This window comes from Phalaenopsis equestris, unplaced genomic scaffold (genome assembly GCF_001263595.1).
Source record: "Phalaenopsis equestris unplaced genomic scaffold, ASM126359v1 Scaffold000531, whole genome shotgun sequence".
Taxonomy (NCBI): domain Eukaryota; kingdom Viridiplantae; phylum Streptophyta; class Magnoliopsida; order Asparagales; family Orchidaceae; genus Phalaenopsis; species Phalaenopsis equestris.
The window spans coordinates 392,492-408,375 of record NW_018164971.1 but is presented as its reverse complement, the minus strand read 5'-3'; the positions used below and the strand labels follow the sequence as shown (position 1 = coordinate 408,375).

Below are 15,884 nucleotides of genomic sequence, written 5' to 3'. Positions count from 1 at the left end.
ACCTTAAAAAATGGCATGTATCGAGGGTCATTTGCAATTTGTGACGGAATTGAATGGAATGTTGGATCCTCGGGCTTCACTACCTTCTGGGCCAAACTCACAAGAGAGTGCAAACCGACTGAGAAATATCGACTGATGGTTTCAGATGAATGTTGGAAACGCTCCATAGCCCCTCTTATTGATTCATTTTAGGATAAGATGTATAGAGTTATTGCAAGCACTTCCCTTGGGGTTGTTCTTGCAGAGCCGTGAAACCCATGATTGATCCGGAGTTCATTTAGAAGATCATGAAATATTTCTTGTGTCATACGGAACATATTAAAGAACCGTGTTGGATGACCCCGTAATAACTCACCAACCCATCTGTCTCCTACTTCAGTTGAAGTCATGCATGGGTTTCTGTCAACGTGTTTGAGATAGTAATAGTACAGTAAGGTAAGGGTAAAGGTGACTGTGCGTATGTGGTGGATATCTTATTCATCCATACTACAAAATAATAAAAAGGAAAATTTTGAATAACGAGGACAAGTGCGTAAAATTAGGTGGTAAAACGCGGATCGCGGGGGTCAGCCCGCGATCCGCGTCTTTCACAATTTTGAAAACGCAACTTTTGATAATCCGGCGATAAGTGGGTACCAAACAGCGAGGCGGCGTTTTCAAAACGCCGCCCGCACTTATAAGCTGTCCCAAACGGGCCCTTAGACATTCACATGCATACATACCACATAATTCTTATGTATTTACAAATATGACACGCAAAATATTAAATTAAAAAAAAATATACTAACAATTTAAAAATGAAATATATATTATCATGGATATTTTTTTCATATCAATATAAAATAAATGTAAATATCAAATTTTAGATGTTACATGTGATTCAGTTATGTGGTGTGCATGTAAATTATTATTAATAAATAAATTCCAACTTCAATTGAGATATTTTCATGGCCAATCATCTTTCTGCCAAACTAATTTGACTGCGATATTCATAGTGGACAAATTTTACTATTTATTTTAAATTTAAGTTATTATTGACCAGTACACCTTAAATTGACTATTAAATTTTAATCAAACTATTAAACAAATGATTTAAATAAAAATTTAAATTATTTTATTCCTTGTCATTTCTTAGAGTGATATGACAAATAAAAGCGGCCTAATAATAATAAAGAAATTGAAATGCTTAGCCCGTTAATCGATATGCCATTAATTATTGGTCCGCGTCGTTCAGTCTGGGCCATAATATAAACAAAGGAGCATTTACATACATACCACCTAATTTTTATGAATTTTCATATCCCTAACATCTCGAATTTATTTTTTTAAATCTATACCGCCCAATCTTTAGTATCACATAAAAATACATTATTTTAGTGTATCAAAAATGATATACATCTATTTATATATAAATAAAAATTGGAGTGTATGAAAATAGTCTGCACATATATCGAGAAAATTTGAATTGGCTATTCTTAGATGGCTTTTTTTCTGAATAGAAGAACACTCTGACTAGGGACTTTTTCCCTCCGAATAAAGAGTTTTTACCCCCAACAGATGGTCTATTTTTTTCTTGCGTACTCCTGACGTAGCTCTACGTGCGGCGCAGGGTATCTTGAGTTATTTTCAGGTTATTTCTCGGATATTTTCAATAATCCTGAAATAACTCGCGGTCTTTATTTTTTTGTTATTTCAGAATTATTGAAAATAACCTGAAAACAACTCAGAAATAACCTAGGCTGCACGTAGAGGTACGTCAGGTGTCCGGACAAAACATGCGCGCCAACAAATGACTCATACGAAAAACTATTTGTTGTGGTATATTTGAAATTTAAATCGATCGACGACGAAGTGAACGACGAAGTGATCGATCGACGACGAAGTGAATAAAATAGCACGAGAAAAATCACACCAAAAAGAGCACACAGATTTACGTGGTTCAGAAAATTACTTACATCCACGGAGTTGCAGAGGATTATACTAATTGAGGAAATTTTCACCAGTTTGATCACGACGACAATTAAGGATCTCTCACTTGCTCTTTCTCTTTACACCAAGATTCACCCAATAGCAAGAATATCAAAAAAGAAGAAAAATATACAAGAGAAAATATGTCTCTTCTGCCACAAGTCACCAAGAAGAACACATTCTTCTTCCTTCTCCTGCTCCCGTAAGTCTCAAGAAGAATCAAAGAAGAAATCTCCTTTGACTTAACCGCAAGAAATAACTCATTCATGTCTTCAACACAAGCAAGAAATTCTTCCTTATTCTCTTCAACGCAAATCCTTCCTCTGCCCGTGACTTCTCTCTAACTGAAAGGAAAGTCGTGCGATACCTTTTATCGCCAACAGGAAGCGGGAACGGTTTCGCAATCGAGCAGGAGCGGGAGGAGTCGCGACCTTTCGCGACAAAGGAGTAACGGGCAAAGCGACGCAAAGCTTCGCGCGCGCGGGAGCAGACGGAGGCGCCGATTCGCGAAAATGGAGGAGGCGGGAGCGGGAGATCGCGATTCACGATCGCAGGAGCGAAAGAGGAGGGTCGTACCAGGCTCCACTTCTAACACTATTCCCCCCTAGAGGGAGAACATAGCAAAACACAACAATACAAAAAGATAAAAATACCTAGTACAACATTTTATAAGCAATTGCAATATTATAATTTACTTTTTAACCATTTCATGTAAAAGGAGTTTTTTTTTCTTTTTTTTTTTTTTTTACCCTCACTTGTAAGTTTTGATTTTAATGAAATTGAAATATTATTTATAAAGTGTTAGATATGTAAATGCTTGAATGTAAATTTTCTAAATAAAATTTATTAAAGATTTATTCAAACAAAATTTATAGTTATTCGAACAAAGTCAAAGTTATGCACCGCCGAATCACATGTTTTTTTTCCTTCAAACCAATAAAAAAACAGCCACTTCTATTATTAAAATATTTTTTTCCTGTTAAATGTGCACATGCGAATTAAGCAAATCTGACCTTTATTTAAATCGGCCATCCAAGTTATCATATGTTTGAAAGAATATATATATTCATCAATTGAAAACTTTGTTATTTGCAAAGTAAATTAAGAAAAAATCCTGCATCACAAAGGCTGGGGGATAACTCGGTCGGATGAGGATGGGGTCATTTATTATACACTCGAGGAACTCGTGAAGTTCATGCAAAGGATCGTATAAATTTGATTGACGCTCTGGAATTTAATCCAACACGCTGGCAGTGTATCCGTTGAAGCCGTTAAACCGACAACGATGAGTTGTTCTTGACCCCAGAACAAAATTTAATTTTGGTTTTATGGTTACGTAGGAAACTTTTTGGTGGATATGTGTTTTAAGGTGCTTCAACCAAATCTTTTTGGATGCACAATTTGACCTATCATGCAGGGATTACCTTACATAATTTCTCCATATTTATTTTAATTTTTTTTTCTAGTTTTATGTTACTCTATTTATTTTCGGTCCATCATCTTCTCTGAATCATTTAGATGGTTCAGGTTGGTGACTCAAAATTTAAAAAGAACCGAAAACACTAGCCCCATAAGCTGAAACTTGCTAATTGAGGCAAATTTAATGAAGCAGAATAAAAACATATAGCTGAAAAGCTAGATCGACCATGAAATTCCAGACTGACGACAAAAGATGGCAAAAGTCATAACAAATACTTTGGAGTTGGGCAGTATAAGTGCAGGAATGACTTTATAGCGAGTGAAGATAGCACACAACTCCCAACAGAAAGGTAGCTAGAGACCGAAGCGAAATCGGTCCTTGTAGAAGAGGTGGTCGGTGCCATAGAAGAAAGTGGCCTAGTTGTTCTCCCAAGGGATCCAAAGCCCAATCATGGGATCGAAAACACATGTATGCTGCAGTTGATTCATGTCCCTCATAGTCGTCCAAATTTGTCATTTGATACGTCCAATCAAAGATCTTTAGAGAATATTTTGGAGTCATCAAGCATAGTGCAAAAAAAGGAAGCCGAGAGAAATATGAGAAGTGAGAAGAAACAATGGCACAGTAAAGTGTAACATCATCAACTCCACACCCTTTATACATAGAGAAAAAAGAAGAAGTTGAACTACCGCACATGCGTAAGAACGAGATTATCTAGTAATTTTGAAAACTCGCATACATAAGGATCACAACACTACAGAAAAAGAGCTAGAGAAATAAATATTTTATTTGAAACAAATATTGCAAATAGGGTTATCAAAAAAGCTCATCATTTGCGAACAACTTGTGCTCGACTAGTTAAGTAGCTTGTGTTCGAGTTATTTGTTAACGCAGTTAATCGAATGCAAAATTTTTTTTTTTTGAGCTCAACTTATTAATGAACCGAACAAAAACAAATATTTGTTCATTCGTGTTCGGCTTATCCTGGCTCAATATTATCAACAAAATAAATAATTAAATTATAATATTATATATATTTTTAATATTAATTTATTCATACCGTATTTTGAAAAATACACATAAGAGATTTGAGTAGTATTAAAGCAGAAAGGACGGGGAAAATAGGAAGCATCCATGCAAAGACAGAGCAGAGCCCCACATGATCGGAGCAGAAAATGAGAAATTAGGAGGCGGCCATGGTTTTCAACGGGAAAAGAGAGAGATGAAGCGAAACACCATAAGAACGAAAAAAAAAAAACCATTAAAAATTTCGCCCGATATTTGTTAAATGATAATTTGGATACTAAATTAATATATATATATTTTAAAATTATTAAATTAAAATGATTTAAAAAATAAAAAAATAATAAAATCTATTTTGACAGTTCTCTCGAAGTTAATCATACGTGTGTGGACATTCCACAATAGACCAATCGGCAGCCCGTTGGCCCCATCTGCCCGCGTCTCAATAAATCCGGGCCATAGTGGTTTGACACAGCCTCGCGCGTCAATCGCCCACTACTTCTCCTCATCTCCTTCGCACCTCTTTCGTTCTTTTCTAATCGCACATCTGTTCGCCGCAACTGCTTTTCAACTTAGGCGCCTTCTTCCCACAGAGATTGGTTTTCCAGGTACGATATATCCTGATTTGAGCTTGGTTTGGTGTCAGCTGCTCTTTTACAGTATTTTGCTGTTTTTTTTAATCATTCATTTTCGTTTCTGGGTAGCTGTGGAGAACAGGATTCTTTATTGCGAGTTTTATTCTTGGATTTGTGTTGCACTTTTTGTGGGTAATTTGCTTTCAGAATGCGTGTTCTTCGAAATTTTGATTATTTAATATGCAGCTCTAATATCTTTAAGCTTTCCTGTTAATTTTTTTTTTTTTGGAATATTAGGTTAGGTTTCATGGTTCGTAGAAGTAATGAAAAACCATTTAAATTAATGTTAAAGGGGTTCCTTCAGCGTCGGGCCTGGTTGGATGGACAGTTCTTGCTTCTTTCTTTGGCTTCAAGTGTTAGGGACTGTTTTGGAAGTAAAGTGTTTTGCATGGAAGAAGATGAAATAGGTCTGGAAGCATATGCGTTTATTGGTAAAGTAACACTTTCTAACTCTGTTAAGGTTTTGATGAGTAGCAGACACTGGAAGCAGGTGCAGCGTGGCCATGCTGATAGGTGGAGGTTACCGGTGGATCTAGGGCTAATCTCCTTATTAATCATTGGATATGAAAAATATGGTTAAGAGTTATGAGCTTTGTGATTCAATGATGAAATTTGGTGAGGAAGGTAGAAGTTAGAAAAGTAGATGTTTATTAGCTGTTCTGGAGTAGTTAGAAACTTTGTGCAGGTTTTCAAACTAATAAGTTGGAGAGTTTCTTATGAAAAAAAGTATAGATAGGTCAAATGAACATATAGGGAAAGTGCAAGAATCAGAAATATAAAATATCAGCTTCGGTTTGATTGTAGAAAGGCTATCTATTGTAAAGAAAAAGATCAGTGTAACTCTTTTTGCGGCGTCAGAATTATACTTTGTTAAGTTTCTGCATCAAGATACTGGGAGTAAATATTACTGGAACAACCTAAATATGGCATAGAGCAAGTGAGGAAGCACCAAGTTTTCTTGTTGAAGGAATAAAGCAGTTTCAAAGGAAGTGAAATAAGCTCATTCAAATATAAAAAAGTATGGTTTCACTGTGTGATTATGAAATCATTTTAGGAAGATTTAGTTACATACCACTCAATATTTAGTTACATACCACTCAATCCACTCAATTCTTATGTATTTACATAATTAACACCTAAATTTCAATTTTTACTGGCATACCACCTTACCTATGCATGAAAGTATTTCACTTTTTAGAAGTTAAAATCTTAATATGTTTGATGTGATATCAAAGATTTGCAGGATATAAATGTAAAAAGTAAGGTTTAGGTATTGAATATGTTAATCAATAGTAAAGTTTATGTACGTACTCTTTTTCCTTTCATAAAAAGAGTATGGATAATGTACATTTTATGGTCATTGTTGAGAAAGCAGACTTCACAAGAAGGAGCTTGGTACTATGGATATTTGTAAGGATATGATAGTCAAAGGGTTTTCCTCCTGTATAAGATGTGATGCAGATGGTGTTAAAAAGATAAGGGAAATTTACATAATATCACACATATTTTATGGATTGACATGTCAAATAACTAAAGTTTGATATTTTCATTTATAACACCTTGGTGCTATAAGCTGATGCATAAAAGGGTGCATTTGACTTTTAAAATGTTATTAAAGAGGTATTTTTGATTTTATGGTAAGGATTTGAGTGTTATGAATGTAAATATTAATGTTTAGATGTTAGATATGTAAATACATAAGAATTGAGTTGTATGCATGTAAATGCCCCAAATAGAAAAGAACGAGCCATGCAAAAATGATTAATATATCTTTATCCCTTACTTCATGTTAAATGCGTGGCATAAACTTAATATTGATGATGAGATTAAAATTGTCCAATGTGTTGTTTGCTGGTGATGTTGGATGTTTCATGTATACTCTTGTATGTTATAGGGCATATATAGCTCATTTAACTAATGTGACTGAATTTAATAGACAAATAGGTTTTAGTAGGAAGATTTACGAGAGGATTATAAGATGATTTTAATAGAAATTTTTGCCACATAACCTAGAAAATTAGACTTGCATTCATTAACATAGAATTATAAATAATTTAAAGTTGAATTGAACTTGATATGATATAACTTGGTTTATTTTGTTCATAATGTTGAGTAGAAAATTTTTTGACTGTATAGAAATTGATCATCTTTAAGGAGTGGTGGTGATATGAAAAGGCATAAAAATTTATTAGGGAAAAAAGAATGTGCTTTTAAACAATTAAAAAAAACCATAATTACCAAAAATCAAGAACTTTGGATAAAATTAAACAATTTGAATTCTCTCTCTGTTTTTTTAATAAGTTAATGTTAGATTTGTACTTCAGTATGGACATTACTTGTTCGCTACAAGCTTTCTTTGCTTCTCAAATGTTAAATTTAAACGGTTTTTTTTCTCTTAAGGATGAGGATTTGACTCCTTAATTAATCTAACCTAAGTTTCGCCATTTGATGTTCTTCAATTCAGAGCGTAGATAGCTTATTGAGGCCAAGGATCTTTTCGTCACACACAGAAAAAAACAATTTTCTAGTTTTGTCTAAAATGCTTCAATAGTATAGTATTCTTTGTGAAGCAAATGGCACATACTTAAAAACAGTAATGGATTTATCATTGATTCCATTTATAAGATGCCAAAACTCATTGTCTTTCAAATCATATTCTTATTTAAAAAGTTTTACACTTATTCAAAGTACGTCTGGCTTATGTTTTTCTAAATGTTCTAATTTAATTTTGCAGGGGTTTTAAGCACATAAGCTATATTTGTTTATTCAGCTACAGAAATGGGTTGTTGTTTGTCTTTTCCTCGAAGAAAAGGTACATTGGACCAGGAGACTTTCCGGCTCAATGAAGGTGAACATGTTATGTCCATATGTAGTGCAATGGCGTCTTCTTCAAATCAGCTGTGATATTTTGACTTTTTTTTTGTTTTTTTATTTGGTGTATTTTGGCATTATCTGTAATATTTAGGTGGTTCAGTTTGGAATTATGGGTGTTGCAGCGGTTATTAAATTTGCATTACTGCATGCTTTGACGAGATTTTGAAAGTTTAAACGGTGCTTGCATTCACTATCAGCTGCCTTTGGAGATTTTAAACTAAACTTGGAATTTTTTTTGGTGAAATTAATTTAAACTTGAATTGATATTGATCCGAGCTATACTTATTTATCTAAAGCGTCAAATTCTTAACTTTTGGCTTGAATAATTTTATTTTTATTTTTTAAGTTTTCAGTTTGTGAATGCAAGTTGAATGTGTGTTTCATTCAAGTTCGGTACAATTATGACACTATGATTCTAGGGAAGCCTTTTCCTTGTGCTGGTGTAAGACCTGATTTTTTACTTCAATACATTCATTCATTGTTCTATTTTATCTACATTATTTTGTTATTAATATATCTAATATTCTTGATTCGTATCCAAAGAAATGCCAAAGATTTAATTTGTGAAATCATTTCAATTTGTTATGTGATTTTATTTATTTATTTTATTTTATTGAAGTTCTTGAATACTTTTATAATTTCATCATGGATTATTCTTAAATTCGAATTTTTTCAGTTTTCATTTAAAGAAATTCAGTTGTTTGATTTTTTGGTATTTTGTACTTTGCGAATCTTCAAAAATTTATTTTTTTATTTGAAAGCTTGCTACTAATATATATATATATTTTTTTCCTTTTTTGCGTTAGAAAATCCTAATCCTAATTAGTTCTACATCATGTGTTCTTCTAGGTTTTTTTCCATGGTGAAATAATGTTTTGATTTTGTTTTATAATTTTCAGTTGCGGGAAATGTAAAATTATTCTCTTATGAGGAATTAAGATTAGCCACCGGGGACTTTAGCCCAGGCAACAAAGTTGGAAAGGGAGGCTTTGGATCTGTGTATAAGGTAACAAATTTGTGTCATACAATTACCACAATCAAAGTTTCAAGCCAGTACTTTTATTTGATTTTTGATTGGTTGTTGTATGGAAAGCTTTCGAATGGGACTAATGTTGCTGTGAAGGTGCTCTCCCGTGAGTCAACTCAAGGAGCAAAGGAGTTCTTATCAGAGATCGCCGCAATCTCAGATATAGTGCATGAAAACCTTGTCAAGTTGCACGGGGTCTGCATGGAAGGAGATTACAGACTACTCGTCTATAATTATCTCGAGAACAATAGTCTCGCTCAAACTCTTCTTGGTAATTTAAAAATGAGCAAATTATCTAAATAGACCCTTAACTATTTACATTAGATCATTTTATTCTTAGAGTCTGTACAACTACAAGAACAACAACAAGCCTTTATCCCACTAAGTGTGTTCGGCTACAGGAATCCTTTTTCTCCATTGCATCATATTTTCATTTAATTATAATAAATTAGAATCAATTTTTTTACAACATGTCCATGTTTATTTAGTTCTGCCTCTACAATTCTTAACATAAGTCAAATCTAAACTATCTACTCTTATAAGTTATAACAGGTTCATTAAATGGTCGATATTTAATGTGACCAACCATCTAAGGCACTCTCTTTAATCTTGTCCGCCACTAGATCTACCCCAACCCTTTCACGAATATATTCTTTTCACATTTTGTCTCTTAAGTGTAGACCCACTCATCTACTTGAGCATTCTCAACTAATCATCACTTAAATTAATTTCAGGATTCTCTTTTACATGCCAACTTTCCACGCAATAAAGAATCAATCTCTAGAAAATTTTAATTGGGCTGTAATAGCCCTTAGGGAAGACCATTTTAGCCCTCTTTAAAAGAGTCGGAGGATTAAATTAACACCTTATAGACTCTAGGACTAACATGATCCTTGAAAAAGAGTTTAAAGAACTGAGGACTATTTATCAGATAAATAATGAAGTCTGAGTTTTCTCTTTGATTAGTGTTTTATAAACTGATTTCATTTCTCTTGCTCCTAGGTGCAAACCGCAGTAACATTCAGTTTAGCTGGAAAACGAGATGTAAAATCTGCATTGGTGTTGCGCGTGGACTCGCATTTCTTCACGAGGAAGTTGTGCCTCACATCGTTCATCGTGATATCAAAGCAAGCAATATTCTTCTTGACAAAGATCTCACTCCCAAGATATCGGATTTTGGGCTAGCAAAACTATTGCCTCCAAATGCAACCCATGTCAGCACCCGAGTTGCGGGAACAGCGTGAGTTCATCTACCGTGAATTCAGTATTCAGTATCGAACATAGTGCCAAAATAGTTCTCTGAGTATTCACATGGTGTCATTTTAGTCCCAATTTATAAAAGTTTCAAATTAGTCCCCAAGTTCTTTTAATATGGGTTGAAATAGTTCTCAGGAAAGATTGTTCCCGTTTCAAAGATTTTGGGAACTAAATTAACACTTTGATAACTCTGAGACTAAATTGGACCCCTATATAAGACTCGGGATTATGTTGACATTATTTTGTTTTATTCTAAGTGATGTTGGTATGGGGAAAGTTTGAAATTTTAAATAAGAAAAGCATTAGAATTATAATTATCATGTTGTTTTGCTTGTTTATGGAATCTGAACATAGTAGTTATTCTAGCAGCTGAAAGTTAATAAAGTTGTCTTCTTTAGAGTTGGGGATACATTTATTTTTCTCTACTGATATAATATTGTTTTGTTTAGAGGATACTTGGCACCTGAGTATGCTATCCGCGGGCAGGTTACACGAAAGTCAGATGTTTACAGCTTTGGAGTTCTTCTGTTGGAAATAGTTAGCGGCCGATCGAATACAAACACAAGGCTGCCTTTTGGAGACCATTTTCTTCTGGATAGAGTGAGTTTTTTTCCAGGTTTTGCATCCTTTTTCAAGGCTTTCGTTACTGGCTATTTTGTATTCTTGTTGCAGCATCTTCATGACAATTTTTTTTATTTTTTTCCTTTAGTTTTGCTGAAGCTATGTTACATCCTAATTAGATGCTGATATGAATGCCGTTTTAGCATTCATATTCTTTGTGCTTGATACCCTCATGTAAAAAATCTGGTCATTTCTGCCGCTGGGGGCATTTACACACATGCCACCTAATTCTAATGTATTTACATCTCTTAACACCCGAACTTTACTTTTTTACATTTATATCACCCAAACCATTCATATCACATAAAAAATGCCACTACTTTGACTTCTAAAAAAATGGAATGCACATTTTCATATATAGGTAAGGTGATATATATGTATATATATATATATATATATATATATAAATTGAAGTTTTGGTGTTAGATATGAAAATAAATACAAATTACTATGTATGTAAATCTTCCAAGAAAAAAATTGATAAAATTTGGTGAATTTATTTTTTAATGCCATTAGAAGATCGGTTTTGCCTATGCATGTTTTACTTATTCTTTAAGAAAGAGGTGAGTTCATCATAATCACCATTCAACCATATTAGTGACCTTTTCAGGGAAGAGACCTCTGGTGAGTATATTTGAAAGGGAATTTACATACAAAGCCCACAATTCTTATGTATGTACATTTCACACACCTAAACTTTCATATTTACATTCATACGTGGCACAACCAAAAATGTTGGGCACATGTTTTCGGGGTTCTATGGTGGTAGCAGAGGGATTATGTTTAACCAATCCTTATGTTTTTTAACGTCTGTTCTATCAGGGCGTTATACCAGCTTAGTTCTCCTCTGCTTTTAATCTTTTGTCTTATTTTTTCCACATAAATCTGTCCTGAATCCGCCCCGATGACATGAATGACTTTTTTTATCTCAGGTTTGGACACTTTACGAGAAAGGAGAGCTCGAGTCAATCATCGATGCGATACTGTCTGATGACCTCGACATCAAGCAGGCATGTTTATTCCTAAAGGTTGGCCTTCTGTGCACCCAAGATACCTCAAAGCTTCGTCCCACGATGTCCACTGTTGTAAAGATGTTGATCGGCGAGGTGGACATCGAGTCAACTCAGATCACCAAACCCGGCCTTGTTTCAGATTTCATGGAACTGAAGGTTTTGAGGAAGAAGCCAAATGACTTGTTGCTATCATCATCTTCCACCTCCTCATCAAATCCAGAATCTTCAGGGAACAACACACACGGTTCATTGACTTTCACTGCTATTGAGAACCGAGAGTAAGACATCATATCTATATATATATGATTATGATATCCATGTTTTGTATGTTTAGTGATCCCTTTATTCTTTATGTTATGTGCATTAGGTTTTTTATTATTTTAGATAGAGGCGATAGGCTTGTATAAACCCATGAACGTAAGTTGGTATGGGTAACTGTAAAGAAACAGGTTAAGTGATCCATTTTTATTGTTGATTTTGTAATATCCATGTCTTTGATAATCAACTATTTGTTTGATTGATTTTTGTTTCAGATAAGCTTCGTAATCAAATCTCTTTATTTTGAGTTGTATATTTATATCAAGCATGATCAAGAAGTGATGTTAGAGGAATTGAAGTCATGAGGAGACGATCATTGTTTGAATTTGTGAGACAAATTTTATTGGGTTTGGATTGAAAAGTTCATGTTGCGACATGTTGGTGGTGCAAATCTCGGTCTTTTTAGGCTGTTCATTATATATGTGTGTGTGTGCACGTGCATGATAGATGATGGGAAATGTGGGCACATGAACTCAAGTTCCGTGAGAATGGAATATATCTAACCAAGTTGGACGAGAGTTATCACAACGATCTAATATTTAGTGCTCATGTAACAAAGCAATATAAACTTTGGAAGTAGCACTTTCCCAAGATGTAAATAGTGGATGCATTTTTAGAATTTTATATGCATCAATAGTTGGCAATTTTATGTCTGGTATGATTTGTAATAGGTTAGAACATAACTTATGTCGTAGAAGTATGAGTAGATACATGATTATTCTAGAAAAATAACAATAGGAGGTTGCCCAATATTATTGTGATATATGGGAGATCATATTGATATGACACTTTAATTTTGAAAAAGTACATGTAAGTTGTGACGTGTTTTATTATCATTGATTTTCTAGCCTAATGGTTGGCTAAGCATGAAGGTACCTCGGGGGTTGGTTCGTGTCAAAACACATAAAATTTGTGTGTGCATTTATTTTTTAATTTCATGCACCTGCGATTTTGTTCATTTTAAACTATATTTTCTCTACAAAATCACTCATTATTTTAATTTTACAAAAAATTAAATCAATATATATATATATATATAATATATATATATTGGCATCTACTTTTTTGATGCAACATACGTAGAACCTCCTCGTTGAGTAACACGATGCTATAGTTTAGTTTTACATAGTTATAGCTGTACTCCGAGTTGATCGTGGTCAAACGTGCACTGCCACTGGTATCCTCCGCGATGAAGTTCATTCCTATGGCACGGGACTGTATCTAGCTAACACAGATATTCCCATAACATATTGTTAACTAAATTGCTTTATATGTGTTCGTGCCTTAAGGTTAAGGTCTGCACAGACGAATTTCAAGATTAGAACCGTCGTGCTTTGCAACACGTGTAAGGTTCACCTTCTTGAGCTCTTTCGAGACACATTCACGACCATTACAGAGGTCCTAAGATCATAACTGCTCATATCTGAGTGGGTTCCCATGAGGTTTGAAACCCCTTTGACGAACTTTTCTAGAAGTCAAAATTTTCTGTGGTATGGCGTGACCATGCCTGATTCTGGTGTGGCCATGCCTAACCAGTGGCATGACCACGCCAAAGCCTCCTCGAGGCACTCCAGGTCCCTCAGCCCGCATGACAACACCTGAGGACAACGTGAACACACCGGCCAGACAGAGTGCCTGGTGTAATTACCCCGGGCTTCGGGCGTAGCCACGCCAGACCCTGATCCGCGACACTTTGAACAACGACATGGCCATGCCCGAAACTGTTTAGCGATTTTTGACCTCCGTACGCTAGTTTCCTGCCGGTTATGCAGCCATGACCTGTAATCCTCCTACTTTTGCTTGGTTCTCCACCCTAAAATGACATACTAAAAATTTTTGTGACCATGCTAAACGAGGAAGGTGAAGGTGGTTTAGATCTTTTGAGATGCCTTTTAAGGAGATTTAACCAAGGGGAAAAGCCTCGTTTCATCTGGATCAACAACCATTGGAATTGGGGAGGAGAGCAAGAGAAAGGGAGCTTGGGAGGAGCTTTCTTGTAGGATTTCTTTTTCTTCGACAAAGAGAAGGTGAGGGAAAACATTTTCATTCATCGTCTTCATCTTGTCCTCCATTTTTACGGTCATCTCCTTCCTCTCTATCGACTTTCCTGCGACTCTCCAGCTAGGAGAGCTTCTTCCTGACTATGGAGAAGGAAGAGTCCAACGTTCTTGCATCTTCAGTGAGACAGACTTCCTCATCAATTTGGAGAAGAAATCTGATTGTCTCATCACTCTCCGTCGAGGAAAGCTTCTTCCTACAAAAGAAATGCTTCGATCAACCGTCCCGTAGGCGAAATCCCTTGATCCCTTGCATTTTTCCTTTCTAGAGCCTTCTAGGTCTGGTTGTCAGAGGATTAAGGACTAGGGTTTTGTGCTTAGAGGAGATCTATAGGTTAAGGGCATTTTGTGGACTCTCCCATACAAATCCGGGCATTTTCCCTAAAGCCCTTGCACTAAAATCACATAAAAGACGAGGTTGACTCAACCTCATCGTTTGCTTTGGCGATTTCACTTGGATGGACACGTGAAATCAAATGGTAGAGCGGATGACGACATCCCTTTAGTCGTTATTCGTTTGATCACAGAGAGTTCTCCTCGTGAGAAAACCCTTCGCTTTACATCGGGCAACAGGTGGCAATGTCACGTTGCTTCACACGATATGAAATTGACACCTCTTATGCCAATTCAACCCTAGATCCCATGTGTGATTGATAAAGCGAGTTCGACGTCTCATCGAGTATTTTGGGTTGCATGATTATTTATGACATCACTGCATTTGTATGCTTGTCTGCGTGGTCACTTTGATTTGATCGGTTGCACAGGCACGATCGACCGACCATTGTGGGCTCAATTGGCTGCACCGGCCCAATCACCCCATCTCTTGGGTTTGATTGAGGGCACCGGTTCGATCACCCGCTTTGGGTTTGATTGGCCACCCTGTCACAATCGACCCATTTCCTGTGCTTGATCGATCGCTTTGGCTTGATTGTCTGATCTCTTCGGTTTGATCGACTACACCGGTTCAATCACCCACTTTAGGTCCAATCAGTCGTCCCGACCTGATTGACCCATTTTCCAGTCTCGATCGGCCGCCCCGACCCATTTACCCGATCTCTTTGGTTTGATTGACCGCACTAGTTCGATCAACCACTTTGGGTCAGATCGGCTGTCTCAACCTGATCGATCCATTTCTTGGGGTTGATTGCTCAATCTCTTAGGTTTGATCAACAACACTGGTTTGATCACCTACTCTGGGTCTGATCGGCTATCCCTACTTAATCGATCCTTTTCTCAGGCTCGATCGACCGCCCCTGCCTGATCGACGAATCTCTTAGGTTTGATCAACCACATTAGTTCGATCACTCGTTTTGGTCCAATTGGTCGTCCCATCTGGATTGACCCATTTTCAGGGCGTGATTCCCTGCCCCAGCCTGATTGCCTGATATTTTTGGGTTTGATCACCCGCGCTGGTTCGATCACCTGCTTTGGGTAGATCGACAGTCCCGGGTTGATCACCCACTATTTTGGGTCCGATCGATTGTCGTAGATCGATCGTCTAATCCTGTTCAACCGGCCGTCACAACCCGATCGACCAATCACATGCATGCCTTATGCTTTTGTATCATATCATATTGCATGTTTATTTGGATGAGTAGGAAATTTTTATTTTGACTAGATGTCTACGATATTCCATCGTATGTAAAACATGTTTGCTTCATATGCTTTTCT

General features: G+C 35.9%; 1 protein-coding gene across 1 annotated transcript; it reads left to right on the top strand.

Annotated features, from left to right (window-relative positions):
* The first annotated feature begins 4,963 nt into the window (after window positions 1–4,963).
* Window positions 4,964–12,323, top strand: LOC110028824 (putative serine/threonine-protein kinase). Its single transcript, XM_020730828.1, has 7 exons — window positions 4,964–5,019; window positions 7,781–7,894; window positions 8,820–8,926; window positions 9,008–9,218; window positions 9,950–10,187; window positions 10,654–10,804; window positions 11,758–12,323. Exons 2-7 carry the CDS (start codon window positions 7,825–7,827, stop codon window positions 12,118–12,120), a joined length of 1,140 nt encoding a protein of 379 aa, XP_020586487.1. The 5' UTR covers window positions 4,964–5,019; window positions 7,781–7,824; the 3' UTR covers window positions 12,121–12,323.
* The last annotated feature ends 3,561 nt before the right edge of the window (window positions 12,324–15,884 follow it).